The sequence below is a fragment of the Trematosphaeria pertusa genome (genome assembly GCF_010094035.1).
Source record: "Trematosphaeria pertusa strain CBS 122368 unplaced genomic scaffold BU26scaffold_17, whole genome shotgun sequence".
In the NCBI taxonomy this organism is placed as follows: Eukaryota; Fungi; Ascomycota; class Dothideomycetes; order Pleosporales; family Trematosphaeriaceae; genus Trematosphaeria; species Trematosphaeria pertusa.
In genome coordinates this window covers 874678-894050 of record NW_022987228.1, presented here as the reverse complement: position 1 = coordinate 894050, position 19373 = coordinate 874678, and the positions used below count along the sequence as shown (strand labels likewise).

Below are 19373 nucleotides of genomic sequence, written 5' to 3'. Positions count from 1 at the left end.
TTATGTCCCCAAGGAAGGCTAGACTTTCGGCGTCTGGCCTGTCCTTTGTCTCCGTCTTTGGGGGGCCAGGGTGCGTAGCCCTCGAGGAGGAAGGGGCTAGGCGAGCGGACGATGCTTCTACGGGTCAATATCCCCGGATACAGAGCCTCCGGACGCTCGATCTCATGCTACTCCGCTGGCTGCCTGAGGTCAACACCGGTTAGTGTCCTGTTAGAAGGACTCGCAAGGCTTGGTCCCGCCGCTCACCCTCACATCGGCCTCTGTAAACACGGATTAAGGTCAAGAGTGCCGCCGGGGTGGCAGAGGGAGTTAGGGCTGTGGTAGTCTGGCCTAGTCAGCGGTTTCTTCTTATACCTTATTAGGAAGCACGCTCATGGAGCACGGGAATCAGTGCTGCCATCCACCTAGTTCGTCATTGATGGGTGAGGCCAGAACGCTTATCTTTCGCCCGCTCGTCCAAGGGCAAGGTCTTCGGACCGGTGTGTACATGTCCTGATGACTGAGCAGAGGCCTCTCCCACTGGAGTCTTGAGACTCTCCGGAGTATGCAGCAGGCTTTTCGAGATGTGCGCATCCATCAAGAGGCGAGATGTCTGACTCCACCTTCGAAGGCACCAAGGTTCTGTATTAGGCATCAATCCCAAAGATGTTCACGCCTTACTCGCCCACACTCCAGGCAAGCGCAGGTCCTTCCTCCCCCTCGCTACCTTTTCACCACTTCACCTCAGATATGGGAGATGGTAGGTAGCGCATTTACGGCATTCAGCAGGCAAAGACCCCGGTCATGGCAACCCTGCTGTCTCCCGGCTTTTTGCCCCCGTGCTGGCGGACCACAACAGCGACAGTCTTGTACCCCTTGTCCTCACTCCTAGCGTACTACCCCTAACGGTGTGAAGTACGAGGACTGTTGCCGAAAGTGTCTGGCCGTGCTCGTAGCAGGGCACATGCAACGTCGTTTCCAGACGTCAGCCAGCCCACGCCGCTTCTGAGCAGCGGTAAGTCAAGGCTCATGCTACGCAGACCCCCCAGCGGCGTAATGCTGGTCATCTCGGCCCCCGCTAGGCTTGCAGCAAGAGGAGAACATCAGCGGATCAAAGGGCAGTGCGGGGAGTGGTGAGGTCGAGTGGCCCGCGGCGGAGAAGCCGGAAAAGCCGCCACTATTGACCGCTGCGTTTGGCAAACTTAAGAGCCAGATTCAGATTTGACCAGGTACTTCCTCCCCAAACGGCCCCCAACACTCTAGGGGCTCCATAAGGGTATCCGCCCTCAAGCCCTCCGGCTTCGACGGGCCATTGAGAAGCTCATCGAGCCGGAGCCAATAGAATCTGGAAGGCCAAACCATGGAACGCTCCCGGTTCTCTTCTGGCCTGGCGGGGTTTGCAATTACTGCATGCTGACTTCCGGCTGGGCTTACTGCGCAGTGGACGATCCGCTAGGGAACAGACAGTGCCCCTACTAGAAGAGCAAATCAGCTTGAGGACAAAGGGGGCTCCCAATGCATACAACAAGGCGTAGACCCTAAGGTGCGGTGTTTTGCAGCGCTCCGCGCACCCGCGAGTCTTCAGATGACATGTTTGACTAGTGGTCTAACTTCTTTACTACTTAAGGTGCAATGCCTTTATGCGCTCCGCGCGGTGCCCGTCCTCTCCCAAAAGTTTTCCAAGACGTAGTCGCCACCAAAGCCACCAGGCAGCGAGCAGGACGTGGTCGGACACCACATCTTCGCGTCTACTACAGCCAGCTCCCTGATTGCCTCACTGTGAATTTACACGAGGGGGGCTACCGGCTCCGCATCGCCGCTAGCTAGACTCTAGCCATCAAACGGCATGGGGTGCCACGGGATCCTCGCCCAGCTCCAGCCGCTCTTCGGTCGGGTTCAACTCAGACTCCCTCCACGACATTGCCACAGCAGCGACGTCGCTCGTACCGCCTCGAGACCTACTGTTGGAGAAAAACACGCCAGTATCGCAGCGCCGCAGCGGTCGAAGACTCCTTAGTCCAGGCTCTTCAGTCTCCGTATCTCACTAATGAAGGCACTGCGTGGCGAGCTCCTACCTAGTTGCCCTTCCGCCATCATTCCGCCCTGCGGCTTCAGGGCGTCGTGAGCCATCGCGTGGTGGGTTGTACATCGAGCCCCCTCCAACAGGGCCCTGGGCGCCTCTTCGAGCCAAATGTACTTGGTGCTACCTTAATGGAAGAGGCAATCACTCCCACCATCCGCGAGCCGGCCTAGCGTTGTTTCATCGGACAGGAGCGGGACCCTACAACCAACATAGGGCGTCCATGTCCAGCGTCTTGATCAGAAAGGTCCCGAGCGTCTCAAGCTATACTGGCGGTACCACTACGAGGGGCTTCTATTTTCCAATTTACTGGTGCTTGTGCTGCACTGACTACTTAGATCCATCAGTAAAACAAAAAGTTCGAGCTCCTCATATCACCAACAAAATCGAGCCCAATACTTCACTGTCTTGATCTGGAATTGTATCGAACGGGGCGAGGATCCGCTAGTTTAGGCCAAGCGGAGGCGCTCTGTTGAGACGGGGTACTTGTAACGAAGATAATGGGCTCAAGGAGAATAGGCTCTAGAAAGACTCTTAGTGGAAACATTCTTTTCCTTTGCGGGCGCCGTACCGAACCCATTGACGGGTAATTCTGGTAGCGGGAAACCCCTTCTTACTATATCAGAACTGGAGGAACTTTGAAATAATCTAGACGGGAACATTTGCTGCTTTTTCTTCCGTGCGAGTTAGGAACACCGACGTTGGTGCAAATGGAGGCTTCACGTGCTGCGGAGTTGAGTCGCATTCCGCCACGTTCAGCAGTACGGCTTTTAACGCCAACGGTGGGGGCAGTATACGCCATGCAAGATGCGCTCATCGAAGGCATATTGAACCATTGTTCTTCCGAGGATAATATATCAGTTAATGAGAGCTCCAGTCGCATTGACGCACAAGCCAAGGAGTCGTTTGCTAACGTCCTGATGCCGAAGAACTCGTCACCGAATATGCAGCCAAAATCTGACCAAATTGTCCCTATGCTTAGACCTCGGAATCCTTCGTGATATCTCCTGCCATTAAAGAGGAAGCTGCGCGCGGACGGGAGAATCTACGGTGGCCGGCTGATTTGCATTATATCAATAATGGTGCCGAGACAGGTATTTCTTACACCGGCTGCGCACGCTGGGAACTAGGATGCATTTTAACTCTCTTGTAAAGGTCAATAATCGTACGCGCCTGCGAATAATGGACAAAAGAACCACTCACGCCGTTCCTGGCTAGCCGGCTCTCTTGCCATAATTACCTCGCCCGATGATCTCCACCCTCGTTGACGATAACAATCATTTTACCTGTGTCCAAAAGATCATCTGTTGAGTTGCCATTCGGTCAGTGAGTCGTATGAAGGCAATACGGTCCATGTAGCTGAAGTTGTTGGAGCGATACAGTATGACACTGTGCAGACATCGTGGTCGATAAGCACTAGCAGAGCACATGGCGGCCACATTGAAGTACTTTGATGTACAGTACGTCTAAGATGCGTTAATACCGGGTCAACCTTTCATTCCGTCGTTGTTCGGAACGTTTCCAGAACTTCACTTTACGCCAGCCCCCTTGCTCCATCTCAATGCCCCCTAAAACTGAAACAAGCGTTTACGACAATGATCCAACGAAGTCCCATACATTGTTGATTACCTGCTCTATCATCGCCGCAAGAAAGTGAAGAGGGCTTCCAGAGTGGAAGAGCAACACTGGTTTGGGGAAAGGATGGCCTGGAGATTGGATTAGGATGGGAAAGAGATGGTAATGATGGCATTGAGCAAGTGGAGCAAAAACCTCAGACATCCAAGCTAGAGAGGGTGTGTAAGTTGGAAGGTGGATACAGCAACCATCTGGCCGCCTATCAACCGTTGACGATGACTCTGAAGGCCTTCAACGATGAGGTTGGCGTGGAAACCGAAGGATCACCTGAAGATTGAAATGCCGAGGATGGAGGAGGCGAGCAAGGTTCTCGTGGTCTCCGACTGCCGCTGGGGCCTGACGACCTACGCCTCTGCCGGACGGCCCCCCCAAGACGCTCCGCACATGCGGCGGCAGTCGACCACACGCGCCGCTGCGATGCGGCGCCTATAAGCATGACACCATGGGAATAGCCTGGAACTGTCAATCGAGAACTCTCCTCAGTACCTCTCCAGTCATCACCTACAGAAACCAGGCCGCCTTCATCGCTGCCTACATCCTCGCCGTGGGCGTGAGACCGACAGAGGGCGGAGTTTGAAACACTCACCACGTCCCGGGTGAAAGTGCTGTCAAGGAAGTCGTCGAACTTTGCAGACATCAAGACCGAAGTCTTCCAGCAGCGCCGTTTGGCTATTTCCCTCTTGGTCTGAAGCCGGAGCGGCGAACCCAGCGCCGACGGCAAGCGCGCGAAGGGGATCACGAAGGACCATGGAAAATGTCAATACAGAATAACGCTCCGTTGGCTTCGTCTCAACCACTCGCACCTCCGGAATATCTGAACGCTGGTCTATGAGGGCGCCCTAGTAAGCTACATCAGACATTAAGACCTTACCCAGCAATGCCCACAGTGAACTCTCTACTAGAGATCTCCGATTGTAGGAGGTACCCTCTTCAATCGTGCTGTAAAAGGAACTTGGCATAAAATGCTGGCCATAGGGAATTTGTGGATGACAAGAGCGAGGTCGAACGCACGTTTAGGGCTACCGGGTGCAATGCCATGGTATAGTCACTAAAGTGCGACAATCCACGAAAGCTCATACCGGTCCCAGAACCATCACGACGCCCGCCGTGCAGCAGGCTGCCATGGTCCTCGAAACTCAAGTTGGACTGGCAGAAGCTCGTGCTGCCCTCCATAGGGATATTGTGACGCCCCCCATCCTGGGCTCTAAGAGGTCGCCGTGTTCGCCAAAGAGCGACTCCGTGCGCTTACTTACACTCAAGTGGAAAACGCTGTAGCGCAACGATTCTGCGTGTAATTACTATAGTCCCTAGACGAGGTCTCCAATAGACGAAGGGCAAACTGCCTCTGGAAATGAGGCACCAAGGGATAGACAAGGCGCAGACTTTCATGCTAGAGTCTTGGTGAGGGGCTGAAGGACGAATTGGTAGGCAGGTGACTATAGGTGAGAAATCTGGCTGAAGACCTTCTTTCCTGATAGATCCTGTTGCCGTATGATGCTGCTCAGAGTTGTAGCAGTTGAGGGATTGATTTGTTGATCAGTTAGTGATCCTGGTGACCGGGTGAGTATCCGGTAAAACGTCGCTCACCACTATACCTAGTCCCTTTCGTGGTTAGAACCTGGTACCTATAGTTTGCTTCCCACTTGCTATGGCGCATGTGAAAGAACTAATGCGCACTTGCAAGAACTAATGCGTACGTGGAAGGGCTAGTACGCACGAGCTAAGTGCTGCTGGTGCTGCTCCGCATATAAAAGGTGCAAATATCCGCGATTGATCTACTCTTTTACCTTCTTCTACCTCCACTTATCTACAGCCCACCATGGATTATACTAGAATGTCCGGCAACACTTCTCAATCACAACTTACAACCTTGCCACCTACACCACCTACGCCACTAGATCTAGAGAAGATGTTCAACACTATGATGAAGTCCTACACCTAGGATAAGGATGAATTCAAGCGAGCGTACTATGCCACGTTCGGTCGGTAAGTAGCCTTTAAATCCGACTGCGTAAAGCTCTTTCTGGTCCCCTTCAGCAGACAAAAGCTGATCTTTTCAGGGAACCAGATGCCGACGAATTCTCACGATTTGATACCCATTACGACAACATATTCATGGGCGCGCTCACCAAATTGCTCGAGGGCGAGGTGCTCTATCCCCAACGCACCGACTTCGAGAAAGTGTATAATGAGCTGGCCCTGGACTCTTGGCCCGCATCGGTTTTTGCTGGCCGGGACAAGATACGCATGTTTCAGCGTTGGGCCGGCAGGAAATTCTCAAGCGTGCTTCGGCGGATGTGGAGGACGGGGGCTGAACGAGATGCTAGGTTCGACAAAGACGGCTTCACTAAGGCATGCAAGCGCGTTGGCGTTGGCGGCGATTTCACCGTCTTCCGGAATTGGCTCACCAAGATTGCTCACTATGTTCCCCCTGATCAGCGTTCCGGCGAGTGGGTGGGGCTCACCGTCAGCAATGTCGCCAGGACGACAAATTATGCCCGCCACGTACCCGTCAACTGCTAGGATGTGGTCAGCGACGTTTTTGGTATCGAACCTAAGCCACTGCTTGGACATGATGATCACTACGAGTACCGTCTCTTCCTTATGGAGCCTATTCCTGATAATAACGATGTCGACAATGAAGACGCTCTCTTTGAAGCGACTTTCCAGGATGACATATCTTCTCCGACTAAATGGGTGCTCTCAACCTCGCCAAAGATCTCGGAACTTGACTCGGACCCTGATGATGTGGAGCCCTCATCCAGCGCTTCGATTGTATATCATCTGCCGCGGGCCTTCTTTGTCCTGCGGGAGATCGGGAGCGTGCCCCTACTCTTCTGCGGTATGCAGATTGGGTTCCTTGAGCGACGCCCATTACCCCATCCTATCGATAGGAGTTCCATCAATTCAGACATGTCCAACAAATCCACCGAAGTTGACAGCAACGACGAGACCGATGAAGACACTAGGCACTACACCCAATACCCTGCCTCTACCTGGTCGACTACCGGCCTCCCCATTGCTCTGAAAATGAACCCCGACACCACCTTCTCTGCCGGCATCTATGTGCCCGTCTCCGTTCTTATGGGAAATCAGGATGTGAAGCCGCAAAGGAGAGCTGGAGAGATTTGTCGCTAGGTACTGCGGTGGCAGCTCGGTTGGTAGAGACATTGAAGGAGGAATCCGGGGAGGGGCCTGGAAGGATTGGCGTGGCGGATGTACTGCCAGGGCCAGAGAAGAAGACGGACAGGGGCCAGACAAAGAAAGTGAAGCCGAATGTTGAGATTCAGGCGGGCTTGCTGAGGGAGGAAGGTAGTAAGTGGAAGATGGTTGTGTGGGATGATTGAATGGGAGTGGTGCGCATTATAATGCGGATTGGCGAAGGGATCAGAACACCGATGTTAGACTATAGGGGCATCGGATTTCATATGGGCTGGAGGACTGTTTCATGGCAAATTGACGGCTAATACTTCTGTATGTCCTTTACAACATCTTTTACATTGAGGACAAAGTGAACATCCTGTCGCAATAGAGGTTCGGGGTAGTCGAGACGAGCTGTGGTGGAGAGGCGAAAGGAGGCTGGCTGTAGATGTCCAAGTTCCAGCGAGATGAAGGCCATTGTCGCGGAGATCGCGCTGAAGAACCTGCCTAATAAGTCGACCCAGCTGTCCCATAACATCTCATTGTCGTCACCCAGGACCGCCTCTTTTGCAGCTGTCTATTGAGAAGGGACCGCTCGCTCTCCAATCTCACTCTGCCATCGTCTACCTCTGCACAAAAGCGCCTTGCGCTCCAAACCTTCCAAGAATCTCGCACATCTGGCCGACTGCTTCTTCGACAATCACCCCCTACTTCAGACCGCACGCAACGCGAGGTGCAGCCGCGCTGTAAGCCACACCCGAACGGCTCTGCTCCTTCTATCCTCTCTGACTAGGTCGGAAGACGTGCCTCCCGCACGGCTACGTGCCCCACCCTGACCTGTAATTGCTTGCGGTCTCTATGTCGCCCTTGTCGAGCGTGTCATCGACTATAACCTCCCGATTACTCGGCATGAGCTCCTTCACTCTCCTGACGCCAAGTTCGGCCTTGTCTCACCGGCGGGTTTCTTGAAGGTTCAAGCTAGGACGTGCTGAGGTCAGCGCCCGTGACGCATTCGATATCTGGCTATTTCCATGCAGACAAACGCCGCGTCGTCCACATCAACGCGCCGTTCTCTAACCTTTTATACTAGATTTTCAGGGACTTCGCAGTCGTTAGAGGCGCATGAGCGATTAGACAGGGATTCCCGCGAGATGAGAAAACATCAAGGCACGAGGGATGCCGCTCAGGCGCTTCGTCTCTCTGCCCTGTATCCTATAGCAATCTCTCTGAGAGATCTCTTGCTGCCAAGTTCCGCCATGTCGGAGTTAGCTGTCCCGGCGTACAGTTTCGACGCCGGTTGTGACTGTCGCGAGGGCCACTTCAACGCTATCTACTATGGTTGAAGAGTGAGCACAGTGTTTCTAGTTCGTGGTTGGCTCCAGACGAACGAAGTCCCTACGTAGAGAGCGGGGACGGGGGAAATGTGCAATATCTTCTGGTTTGGGGAAGAACTGTGGTTAGGCAACGATGTTTGGGAGCGATTGGTCGGAGAGCATCCATTACGAGCTCTCCATGACTACCTAGGTAATGCGGAAGCCAGGGTGTCTTCACCGCGAGTTGACGTCAAGAACCCGATTCATCGATGACTCAAAGGCGTTCACTGGGCATGCCGTGGGTCAAGATATGTTAGGGATCCATTTCGAGACAGAATCAGGCGCGATTAGGAAAGTGTCGTTCTATCGAGCGTGCTGTGTTCACTACATCAGGCCATAGGCAAGGACTTGATGGTAGAGCAATTGTCGAGTTCAGGATCGTGGCCATCGTAGTGCGGTGCATCGTCGCCACCTCGGGGATAGAGCAGTTGCACGTGATTGCGCGCCGTAGCTGCGGCTTTCCCAGTAGGGCGAAGACCGCGTTTACGTCCTATGCTCTACGCAACACCACCACCCTTTCTCAACTCCCTGGACGACTTGCTGCCAATGGGTCTTTCTAACGAGGACCCCGAAATTGCCCTCGGATACTACAGCGTAACTTAGCCTGGAAGATGCGGCCCGCTTCTTTCCTCTTCAGGATTTCTTTTCCTCCATTTCTGATCTACTTTTCTCCCCTCGGCTTTGCTCTATGGCATGGATGACGTCCGACTTAATACCCCAAAGCTCCTGTAGTACACCTGGCGTTCTATTTAATACTCTAAGGTTGCTACGCGATGGAATTCCCCCATAGCCGATTGGTGAAAGTAATTCGTTGCGATTCCCCTTTTTCAACGTACAGTACGACTCCTAGTTGAACTTTTCTAGGAAATGGTACCCAGAAAGCACGACAGTGCGGCATCTCTTTCCTCTCCCGCTCCGCCTGCTGCACTCATGCATGAGAACGTTAGTGACACACCCTCCGAACATGGCGGCATACGGACGGTCATATGATCTGCGCACCGTACGTGGGAACGGATTGAGCGGGAAGCCGGACGGAGCCGTTTTGCACCATTGGGGTAGGAGTCGGCATGGTTAGAGGGTCCAAATGGGAGGGCGCTGTATCGGCCTAGGTCGTGAGCGCTGTGAATAGTTGCGCGATGTAGAGATCTTCTTGGTAATGAGTCCTTGACGCCTTGGCCAACTTCTGGGTGAAAAGCCTCTCGTTCCCGGCGAACTCATAACTTTGAATTAAGCTGCGAATCGCAACCGTTAAAGGGTGTCTCTCTGGACATCTACGACCGGAAAGCTAGGGCAGAGTAGAATCTCTGATTGAATTTACGCTATCCCTACCTCTTACAATTTCTTCTCTTTGTTCGCAGAGATCTCCATCTTCAGATCATTCTCGAATAGTGTCGGCGTACTTTGTCTGTAAGTCGGCGATTGCTTCAGCAGTTCTCTCTCGTGTGCTCCGACTTCGTCTGGATCACGCAGTTGGTGCTCTAAGGGATGACTTTCTTGCGCGATAGAGCCGCTTAATACGCTGTACAAAAGTGTCTAACGCAGGCAACCCCATGCTGCCGCGTATATGACTATAAGCGAGTCATTGGAAGAAGTTCGTTGAAAGTGAAGTACGCCTCTCCTATCTGTGACAACTTGGCAAAATCAAGTGCTATATGTGTGAAAACAGTGATAGAGATTCTGCTTGGTGAGTCATTCTATCCTCTTTGCCTAAACGAGGTGACGCGCCGCTTTGTTGGCTGAGAAAGCTCGCCGAAGTCGCCTCTGGTAGCAGTTCTTTGGCAATGAGATGATGGAGGTTAGGAAAAGAGGAGAAAGGACGGAACGAGGATCAAGGGACTGCGTAGACCGCACATCTCTTCCTTGCAAATCATTTCCATAGGTGAATGATTTATTAGGTACAAATGTATCTCCCCGCTCGGGGGCCTGTGCTTTTAGCCCCATTCTTCAACAGCAGCACCTCTTTTCGAACACTGAACTGCACTCCGAACCTCAACAAACGCCGCAACTCAACTAATTCTGGAACTCAACCAATTCCGAAAGTATGGCCACGACGGGCTTTGGATTCCATCCGACAGGGCGCCCAATATGTCTCGACTGCCGGGAAGTCCACCTGGAGTTCTTGAATCAACTAAATGAGGACTCGCGGTGTCATAAATGTCAAAAGCCAATAAAAATTCCACAAGGATGGGCACCTCCTGAGTTTGCTGCGCCTATACACTTGCCAAACACAGACTCCCTGGACAGACAAGACCAGGAGAAGCAGGACCAGGAAATGCTGCGGTTTCTAAAGGACAATACGGCTACTATGAAGTTGTTCTTGTCGCTCTCCAAAGAGGACAACTCGCAGGATAAGACTGTGGCTATGTACGATATTGTTTCGGTTGCGGATAGCCAACATGGGATGTCGATAGGCCGCCTAAGCAAATCCGCCCTTGAAATACGCCGGCAAGGACAAAAAGAGTGGGAAGACGCATTCTGTGAGTATGAGAACCTTCTTACGGAGCTCGCGGAGCTACTTCCTGGACCTTGGAAATGGACCTACAAGAAGGACAAGGCAGTGTCATTAGCATCGCTGCTCGAAACCACAATTCAATACTATATCAACTTGCGGTATGGGGGTTCAAAATATGCGGAAGATAGTGAATTGAAGGACATGCGTGAGAAGCCCCCTAATTTTGGCACAACTCCTCCTAATCAGCTTCTTACAGTCAAGAAACTGCAACAAAGCCAGATCTTGGACGATCTTAGCCCCAAAGACGCTAAGCGCATTCGAGAACAACTACAAAACCTAATGTTCTTTCAGTATTGCCACGAAGGAGTCGTGGTCGTTCGTAGCACTGCTCGTACGTCTAATACTAACAACTGAGGGGCAGCTCAATAAGTATCTTCGGGACCGAAGAGACAACTTCATTACTTCGGACCCTTTTTACCAGGAGTTTCTTAAGCCGCTCTTTGAGGATGCATCTAAGATACGCCAGAGTTCGCCCTGTATCCCGCCGTTGGACACGTTACGATAAACAGGAACCTACCAGAAAGCACCTATTTTTGGAACTTCTAGTGGGGGCGGAATATCCTGGACAGGTTTTTTTTCAGTACTGCAGGCCTTGTCAATTCTGCTCTTGTGGATACTAATTTCGTCATGATCATGACCTCGCTGACATGACGGATTGGAAGCGTTTGTCGGAAGACGATAAGAGGAGCTATTCCTGTGCAGAAGCTGCAGTCGCCGTCATTGGGAACTTTCTAACTGGTCCGCAATGGGAAGAGTTTAATGAAATCAACAAAAGATAAGGAATTACGGACGTAGCCTCCCCGAAAGAGGTCTCGGGAGTATTCGAGGCCTTTCCCAGCGCATCGGCGTTTGCCTACCAGACGCCCGCTATCTTCTCTCTGATGTGTTCCTCCTCTTGCGTTTATTGCGCTGCATCTATGAGGTGGTGTGCGAGCGGCCCTCGCCTCCAGACACGTTGTGGAGGAGTTTATGCTATATGTATTAGCGTGTAGCCTGATAGAAAGAAAATCCCGAAAAAGCTTGCCTAGTGCTAACTGACACGTAATCAGTCATCTTGCTCGTAGCTGACAACCTCAACAACCTCAATTTCGTCACACAAAGTCCACTCCCGCTGGGCGCAGTCATCCAAGTCCTTTCCAAGATAGTATATACCTCTCTTTTCCGGCTCCCAGGCTTCAATATCCAAGTCCACGTATACTAGGTCGCCGTTCCGCGTCCCATCTACTGGAATGGCAAAAATGCCTTCAACCGCCCCTGCCGGACTAATTTTGGCAATGGCAGCATATGGTGCTAGTGTCAGGACGCTGGAATTGGTGAAGTCCGGGACGTAGGAAGCCTCGACGCCGCCAAGATGAATTAGTTTCGTGGTAAACTTTGAGAAAGCAGCGGGCAGGAGATTTGTAGCTGCTGATTCCGGCTCTTCCTCTGTGGAGGTATTGCAGGGCTTGTTAAGGTTCAAGCCTAAGCCCGACGCCGAGTCATTGACGGTCATATGAGAAAGGTTGCGGCCCTTTTCTAGATTCTTCGACATTCGTAGAGGATTGTCCGTGTACAGAACAGGCCCGTAAGCGTGGTTAGGGTCGAATTGCGCCTCCAGTGGAGCACCTTTCGGTACATAATATTGAGTTTCGAAGACTGGATGTACGTTGAGTTGGGTTCTCGTCCCCTTCGCGGTTCCTAACTCCAAAATAGGAATATGTGGAAGGGCCTTGAGGGCGTTCCTCATTTTTTTCTCAGAGCTGCGATTCCAATCCTGCGTGAGAAGGAGCTGAATGTCCATGTTTGAGCGGTAGTCATCCAGCCAGCGGTAGTAATCATGAAAGGTGGTCTCCACTGCTTCAGCCGATTTGAGGCTGAAGTACGTATGTAGTTGCTGCCTAGTAGGAACTTGCGAAACTGGTACACGCTGTTGCTCAAAAGCCTCGAAGTCGTATTCTGACATGGTAGCGCTCTTCGGTGACTAGCTACAACAATGTGCAGATCCACAATTAGGCTACAACCGCTCAAACGGGTGCGGTTCGACGTCGAGTGGAAGCATAAGTTGCGTTTGCAGTTCGAATTGAGGATGAAATAACCAGGTGCGGTCAGATTAAGCGAGCGTTGTCGTCACATGGTCGGCTCGAAACCTTGGAAAGCTCGCATGGTCCTCGAGTAGAGTACCTAGATGACAAAGAGAATAAGTAACTAGGTAAGCCAATTTCTCCTCTACACCTGCTCTCACACCTGCTCTCACACCTGCTCTCACACCCGCGCCTTTAAGGAATGACGAAATTAAAGCAAAGCTCTTATAGACTGGTACCAGCCACCGCTATACATTCCATTCACTGCACGTTCGCTACAAATTAGGGCCTCAAATAAATACGCCACCCTCTCGACCCGTGTCTTTCCGCTTTGTATCCTCGAGTCTAATGACCTGGCAAGGGAGATACTCGGCCAGGAGTATATACGTGGCAAGTAATAAAGATCTGTTTAAGTCGCGTCGTTGTCTCTGCGGACAGTATTTTTTAACTTATCTTGTTTCTGAAGCCTCGACCGTATTAAAGCAGAGGAGGTTCCTTGGAAGCCATCCATTCCAACACAGGGAGTGACTCGGACTCCAGTCCTGATGGAGGAATGAACAGCCCTCCCACCCTACTATTATATCAGAAATCCATATGCCTATAAACACGAATATTGCCAATGTTACCAATCGCCTTGAGAAGCTTGACTATCCCTTGGAGAACAAATCTGCTGTCCCGCCTCCTCCCACCGGCGGGTTGCCCAGCTTCTGAGCGGTTCGAGTTCCAAGACGTTGTCCAGCTCATCCGCATGCAGTCGGCCCAGATTAGGATTATGAAAATTGTGCACACCAGACCGTATCAATGACTTTGATCACTCGATTGCGCAAAAGAACCAGTAATGGTGGACGTGGTTCAGGTCTGCAGTGAGTAAACGGAGAATTAAGTCGCAAGCCTAAAAGAGACCGTCATGAATATGGCTTATACCGCTCAGCCAGGACCGCTAGCCGCCTGGGAAAATTACGCACCCCTCTAGGCGTAGCTGCAAGTCCTGACGGATAGCCGTACCGCACTATCGATACAGCTCGCGACACGGTTCAGTAGTGGCGAATGACCGCCCGCGCGAGATTCGGAGGGCTGCCGACAGGGTCAACATGTGCACTGCATCTATCCTGATAATTGTCTAGCACATCAATTATACGGTCAGGCTGCCAGGCTTGTGAACTGCCTGCCCCAAGAATGCACTAACTACTTTCCCTAAATCCTCGCCAACCTTCGCAGTCCACCAGCCGCACATCAACGCCTCTCCGCCTCCGCTGGCTTACCCACTAGGGATGCGGACGCTGCTTGCGAAGCCACCAAGTCAGCGAAGCAGTAAAATCACGGGAATTCTAGATTCCTTCGTCACCCGCCTCTCCAGCCGCCTACAACCGGAAAGGCTCGGCGTAAAATGGCACTCTTCTCTCCTCCTCTTTCTCGCATCGTTGCACCTTCGGCATCGCCCGTCTCCCTCGCGGTCGTTCTGGTGGGCAGGGCTGAGCAATCGTGCGGCAGGACGTTAGTTGCTAGCGGTCATCTCCACGTCAAAACGCCACTTGGAAGAGCCGCCTCGTCGCCTGGTCCCCGCGGCCGACCATACACTGTTGAAAGACAGCATGTGTACAAGCAACGTGAGGATGATCCTTACAACGGCCTGACTGCCATCCCCAACCCCTCGGAGACGTCTCGGCCATCGCACATCCCAGCAGACAGGCATGAGCACATTTAGGGAGACACTCTGGAAGGCCGCATCGTCTCCGCTTCTTCGTTCAACTCCTCGAAGCGACTTTTCAGGCCTTGAGCAGGCGCCCCAGTCACCTGTGACTATACCCCCTTGCCGCTTCGCCTATGAACTCTTGTCGTTCACGATCCTCCCACAACGATCGCCGGACATGACAATACTGAGCAATCTCCTTGACCTCCTGCTAGTAAATTGCCGGATCTGGTAACTGCACACACCTAGGCCTTGCTTGCGATGTAAACAAGACGCCATCGAACACCCGCAGCGCAGCCATCTGGCGTACATCGCGCGTAGCCCGTATCCGACGTTTGAGATGGCGCAACGACTTTTCATGCCCAGAGGCCGTAAAATCAGGCCACGTGCGGCCTCGCACGCGCTTGTTTTCCCTCTTGCTTGTCGTCGTAAGCTATTTTGAGTATTCGTCGATGGAGGAGATGACCATTAATTCCGTGTTGCGGCGCAGACTCCTGGCTTACACCGCTTGTTCAGTGCTAGCGCTCGGGTGGCCGTTGTCCAAGGAGGCTGAGTAGTGCCGCCATCATGGGGCGATCGGGGATGTTGGCGGGAGAGAGAGAATGCCAGACGCACGCTGTAGTGCTTAGAAAGGGATGGTCTGCGTTAGTATCGGCATCGGCCTCTGCGCTCTGACTGCCGGTTCATGCCTTGTCGGAGCATGGCGGGCGGGAGCGGACGTCGATAATGGTAGATGCGTGATGCCATTAAGCTACATGTGACTGTAATTGAAACTAGACAAGGGGTATCAATACTCTGAAGCCGTGTCTGCCGAGGCTAAACGCTGAATACAAGCGACGGACCCTCCTTCCCAAATCTTTGAAGCGCAAGCTCCATGCGCCACATTCGCCCTCTCCTTAAACACATACTCCCCATCCTTCTTCGATACACTGCTGTTTTTAATTTCTCCGCGCATGTCTTCTGCCTCGTGCGCCTCCCGCCTCATGTCCTGGCCTTCTTCGTCTTCCCGCTTGGCTTCCACTCAGGATCGTCAAGGTTATTCTCTTGCGATGACGGGTCCTCGTTGCAGGAGCTGAAAGAGGCGTCGGCGGCGCGCTTTACGGGTTCATCAGACTCGTAATCCTCATCAGCATCCAGGCCGGGTTGGTGGCTATCGTAGAGCATCTGCTCCTCCTCTGCCTCTGCAAGGATGGCGGCGAGCTTCGTATGTGAAACGCGCACAGCCGTGTCCTCCTCATCATCGCGTGAGAGGCGGTCCGTCGGGCAGAAATCAGACAGCCAGAGCGCGAGGTGGCCTTCAGATATGGTATCCGGGTCCGAGGTGTTGGTGAGAAATGGCTGATTATTGACAACGCATTCAGTTCGTACGGCGTACTTGCCGTTTGGTTTCTGAGTGCGCAAGCGGCGGAAGATGGAATATACGGCGGTGGATGGTACTGATGATGCGGCGGAAGCAGCTCGCTGAGTGGGGCTGCGGTATTCGAGGTCGACGAAAATCACGGCATGCGTGCCGCTTTTGATGTACTCCGTAGCAAGCTCATGCGCCGGTGTGTCGTGCGAAAACGAAACCTCGATAACCACCATTGGGCAACCATGACGGCGGAAGGAGAACGAAGTATCGGTGTCCTTATAGCTGCCCTGGCGGTACACCTTAGTGCGAGTCGTTGACCACGGCCTGATGTCTTGTACGAGCTCGGCCCTCTTCGAATTGCTCTGTCTTCGCAGCAGCGCCTATGCGACGAATCTCGTCATCGATAGCGCTCCGCAGGAGGTCCGCGAAGGCGTCATGAATGCGGGAGGGCATCCGGACCGTGAAGACGCCGCCGCCGTTGCCGCTCTGCACCCACTCACGCCGGAGCTTGTTTTCGACCCAGCTCTCGAGCGCCCTGTCGGCAGCAATGGCATTGTTCAAGGCCTTGTATTGCGACGCAGACAGCGGGCCAGAGAAGCCCGCGCTGTCCGGCTCGCCCTGCCGCAGGCGCTGCAGCCGGCCAAGCACGCTCTGTGTGGTGTGATCGAAAGCCGGGGCCGCTTTCGGCGGAGAGGGGTACGTAGATAAGGACGAGGGTGTCGCTGGGGGCGTCTGCGAGCTCGCACGACTGTTGGCGTCAAGGGGAGAGGCTGGCGGCGTGTTTGGCGGCGGCGTGTGTGGCTGCCGCTGGACGTCGAGTTCTGGGCGGTCGAGGGCGCGGCTGCGGGGCGCCAGCGCAAAGGGCTTCGACGCGTTCATCTATATCGAGACAGCGGCCGGGTCGTTGCGGATGGGGTGTGGAGTCGTGATGGCATGGCGCCAGTTCGCGTCGGATCTGATGACTAAGGCAGATCACGTGCCGCGCTAAGCCGCTTTCAACATCCATCCAGGATTCAACCACAGCACCGCGCTAGCCTTGGCAACGCCTGCTTAGATGCAGAGGCAAGAAGGCAAGCTCTTCGAGTAACCCCAATCCCTCTTCAGAACTGTCTTCCGAAATCTCTCCATATTAACGGTGTCGAGTTGTTCTTCCAAAGCCAAGAAGATTCTACCAGCCGGAAAGACAAAGCGCATATCGTGACACGTCTTAGACATGTCAATCGGCGGCAGTTTCCAATACTCGCCCATAGATCCTGCCGAACGCGAGATCCGTCTCCTTACAATCATCCCGCAGGATAGCCACGAAAAGATTAGCTGTCGCCTGTCAAAGACCAGCTTAACATATGGCATTTTCGATGCCTTGTCCTACGTCTGGGGAGGCGAACCCAGCTCATTTCCAAATACAATCCTCTTGGACGGAGCGGAATTCTCCGTCACCAGGAACCTGGAATTGGCGCTCCGGGGGTTACGACTTCCCAAGGGAAGCACCCCTAAACCTCTTTGGGTCGACGCTGTCTGCATCAATCAAAAAGACATAATTGAACGCAACCAGCAGGTTGGTCTTATGGGAGAGATTTACTCCTCGGCAGACCGGGTCATCATCTGGCTGGGTGAGGCGGACAAAGATAGCGACGTTGCACTAGACACAGTTCCGCTGCTAGCCAACGAAGGCCTTCGGCATAAAGACGAAAACGATAGGAACGAAGCCGATCGCAAACAACAGATCGACCGATACCAACGGTGTGGTAGCTTCTTCTTCGGACTCCCAGATCAGAGGCCATGGCTATCTCGCGTCTGGATTTTGCAGGAGCTTGCGTTGGCAAAGAACGATCCATTGGTTGTGTGCGGTACAAAGATGGTGTTGTGGTCAACTCTCATCCGCGGTTGGAAGGCTATCGCCAGAGAGATTTTTACCGGAATGCAATTTGCGCGCCCAAAGACGCAGAAGGAGACCAGCCCCGAAACGTATGCCTCTGATTTAGGATCGGAAGATGAGGGCGATGTTGAAATTTTAGCGGCAGTCAAACTCGATCTCCTCGATGATCTACGCTGCGAGATGCGGAAGGAAGGCGGTGGGACTCTGAGACGACTGCTCCTCTTTTCGCGGACATCTCAGGCGACAGATCCTAGAGATAGGGTATATGCTCTCCTAAGCCTCGTAAAGCCTTCCGAGACGGTTGTGGTGGCCGACTACCGTAAACCGTGTGCGGCCGTCTATGCCGATGCGATGTCTAACATATTTTCCGCGGGTGAAGGTCTGTACTTTCTGTCCGGCGTCTTTCTGCCGGGAATCGGTTCTAAGGCGCCGTATATACCGTCACTCCCGCCAACTATAGAGCAACCACCCCTTCCGTCGTGGGTTCCTGACTTCTGCCGACAGACCGGAGAGTTGGCGGATCAGCCTTCTGGCATCACATTTCACCCACCGGATGGTATCAGCGCTTCCGGAGCTGGTTCGGGCTGCATGAATGGGAAAGTACTAGATGATAATCGGACACTTCAGGTTGAGGGTCTTGTTATCGACACCATCGATCATGTAGTTCCCATGGCGCAAGATCTTGACCAATTTATTTCGCAACTTCCTAGTCTGGAAGCCACAGTGGCTGACGCAAAAGAGAGACTGGAGCTCTTTGACACTTCTATCGCGCCACTCGTACGCCAGTTCAAGACCAAGGAACCCCTTTGGAAGATACTGGTCTCGAACAAGCGTTTATCGTCAGGTTACGATGCGGCTCCCGCGGCTTACGAAAACATGCACTTGGAGCTACTGAAACAGGATGGGCCCAGCGCTACCTCGAAAACAGACCAGGGCGCCACGGACACGGAACCGAGCGAGTACGCCATGTGCCTGAAGAGAGAATTGAATGCAAAATCCGTTTTCACAACGACAAGTGGATTTTGTGGCACCTGCGTTCCAGACGCCCGTGAGGGGGATGTGGTAGTAATTCTGTTTGGGCCGCCGGTGCCATTTGTGTTGCGTCCCGTTCCCCAGGATGCAGGAGAAAATACGGGACCTAGGAGGTCAAACCACTACTTGATTGGGGCTGCATACGTGGGCGGCATTATGAACGGGGAAATGGTTGACGAGCTCTACTGTGAAGACCTGATGGATTCGACTACCTTTTTTCTTCAATAAGACGTCGTAAGTACCAGTCAGAGTGGACTCGAACAAACTAGGAGTGGAGTGGATCGACCCGTCCAAAGCGCCGACTGCGGTGCAGACCAAGAAGCAGCGAATGTGGTTAGTTCATGGGCTAGCGAGAACGTTGGCCAGTTTATCACGGGCTATGTTTTGGAGAACTAAGGGCAATCGCCATTGTGTCCTAAGAGATCTCCCCGTCCGATGACACGTAGGTACTCATCGGTCAATCAGGAGGGATATAAGTTTGATTAAGGAGTCTTCCTATGTGTTTTACATCCATTTCTTTGGTCTAGTTCTGGGTAATCGTAGGGATTGTGGGTCAGATTGGTGGATCGACTGGGGCTGAGAGATGCGGAGGACGTAGTCGGCCTGAAATTGCACCTCAGTTCTCATTGCTCGCATCCTAATTC

At 53.0% G+C, this 19373-nt stretch overlaps 7 protein-coding genes across 7 annotated transcripts; 4 read left to right on the top strand and 3 right to left on the bottom strand.

Annotated features, from left to right (window-relative positions):
- Positions 1-5513: 5513 nt before the first annotated feature.
- Positions 5514-6832, top strand: BU26DRAFT_570229 (uncharacterized protein; the record flags this gene model as incomplete). Its single annotated transcript, XM_033833981.1, has 3 exons — positions 5514-5623; positions 5755-6148; positions 6218-6832. 3 exons carry the CDS (start codon positions 5514-5516, stop codon positions 6830-6832), a joined length of 1119 nt encoding a protein of 372 aa, XP_033678543.1.
- Positions 6833-10249: 3417 nt separating this feature from the next.
- Positions 10250-11074, top strand: BU26DRAFT_510035 (uncharacterized protein; the record flags this gene model as incomplete). The annotated part of the gene is made up of 1 exon (XM_033827191.1): positions 10250-11074. One exon carries the CDS (start codon positions 10250-10252, stop codon positions 11072-11074), a length of 825 nt encoding a protein of 274 aa, XP_033678542.1.
- A 691-nt stretch (positions 11075-11765) lies between these two features.
- On the bottom strand, positions 11766-12662 carry BU26DRAFT_570227 (uncharacterized protein; the record flags this gene model as incomplete). Its single annotated transcript, XM_033833980.1, has 1 exon — positions 11766-12662. One exon carries the CDS (start codon positions 12660-12662, stop codon positions 11766-11768), a length of 897 nt encoding a protein of 298 aa, XP_033678541.1.
- Positions 12663-14167: 1505 nt separating this feature from the next.
- BU26DRAFT_554998 (uncharacterized protein) lies at positions 14168-14519 on the top strand (the record flags this gene model as incomplete). The annotated part of the gene is made up of 1 exon (XM_033832297.1): positions 14168-14519. One exon carries the CDS (start codon positions 14168-14170, stop codon positions 14483-14485), a length of 318 nt encoding a protein of 105 aa, XP_033678540.1. The 3' UTR covers positions 14486-14519.
- A 932-nt stretch (positions 14520-15451) lies between these two features.
- BU26DRAFT_570226 (uncharacterized protein) lies at positions 15452-16054 on the bottom strand (the record flags this gene model as incomplete). Its single annotated transcript, XM_033833979.1, has 1 exon — positions 15452-16054. The coding sequence occupies one exon, from the start codon at positions 16052-16054 to the stop codon at positions 15452-15454; it is 603 nt and encodes a 200-aa protein (XP_033678539.1).
- Positions 16055-16121: 67 nt separating this feature from the next.
- On the bottom strand, positions 16122-16700 carry BU26DRAFT_570225 (uncharacterized protein; the record flags this gene model as incomplete). Its single annotated transcript, XM_033833978.1, has 1 exon — positions 16122-16700. One exon carries the CDS (start codon positions 16698-16700, stop codon positions 16122-16124), a length of 579 nt encoding a protein of 192 aa, XP_033678538.1.
- Positions 16701-16881: 181 nt separating this feature from the next.
- Positions 16882-19293, top strand: BU26DRAFT_523812 (HET-domain-containing protein). Its single transcript, XM_033830144.1, has one exon. It carries the CDS (start codon positions 17035-17037, stop codon positions 18955-18957), a length of 1923 nt encoding a protein of 640 aa, XP_033678537.1. The 5' UTR covers positions 16882-17034; the 3' UTR covers positions 18958-19293.
- Positions 19294-19373: the final 80 nt, after the last annotated feature.

Bases quoted from the DNA above. Each gene is read 5' to 3' on its own strand.
- BU26DRAFT_523812 (XM_033830144.1), top strand. From the start codon at position 17,035: ATGTCAATCGGCGGCAGTTTCCAATACTCGCCCATAGATCCTGCCGAA.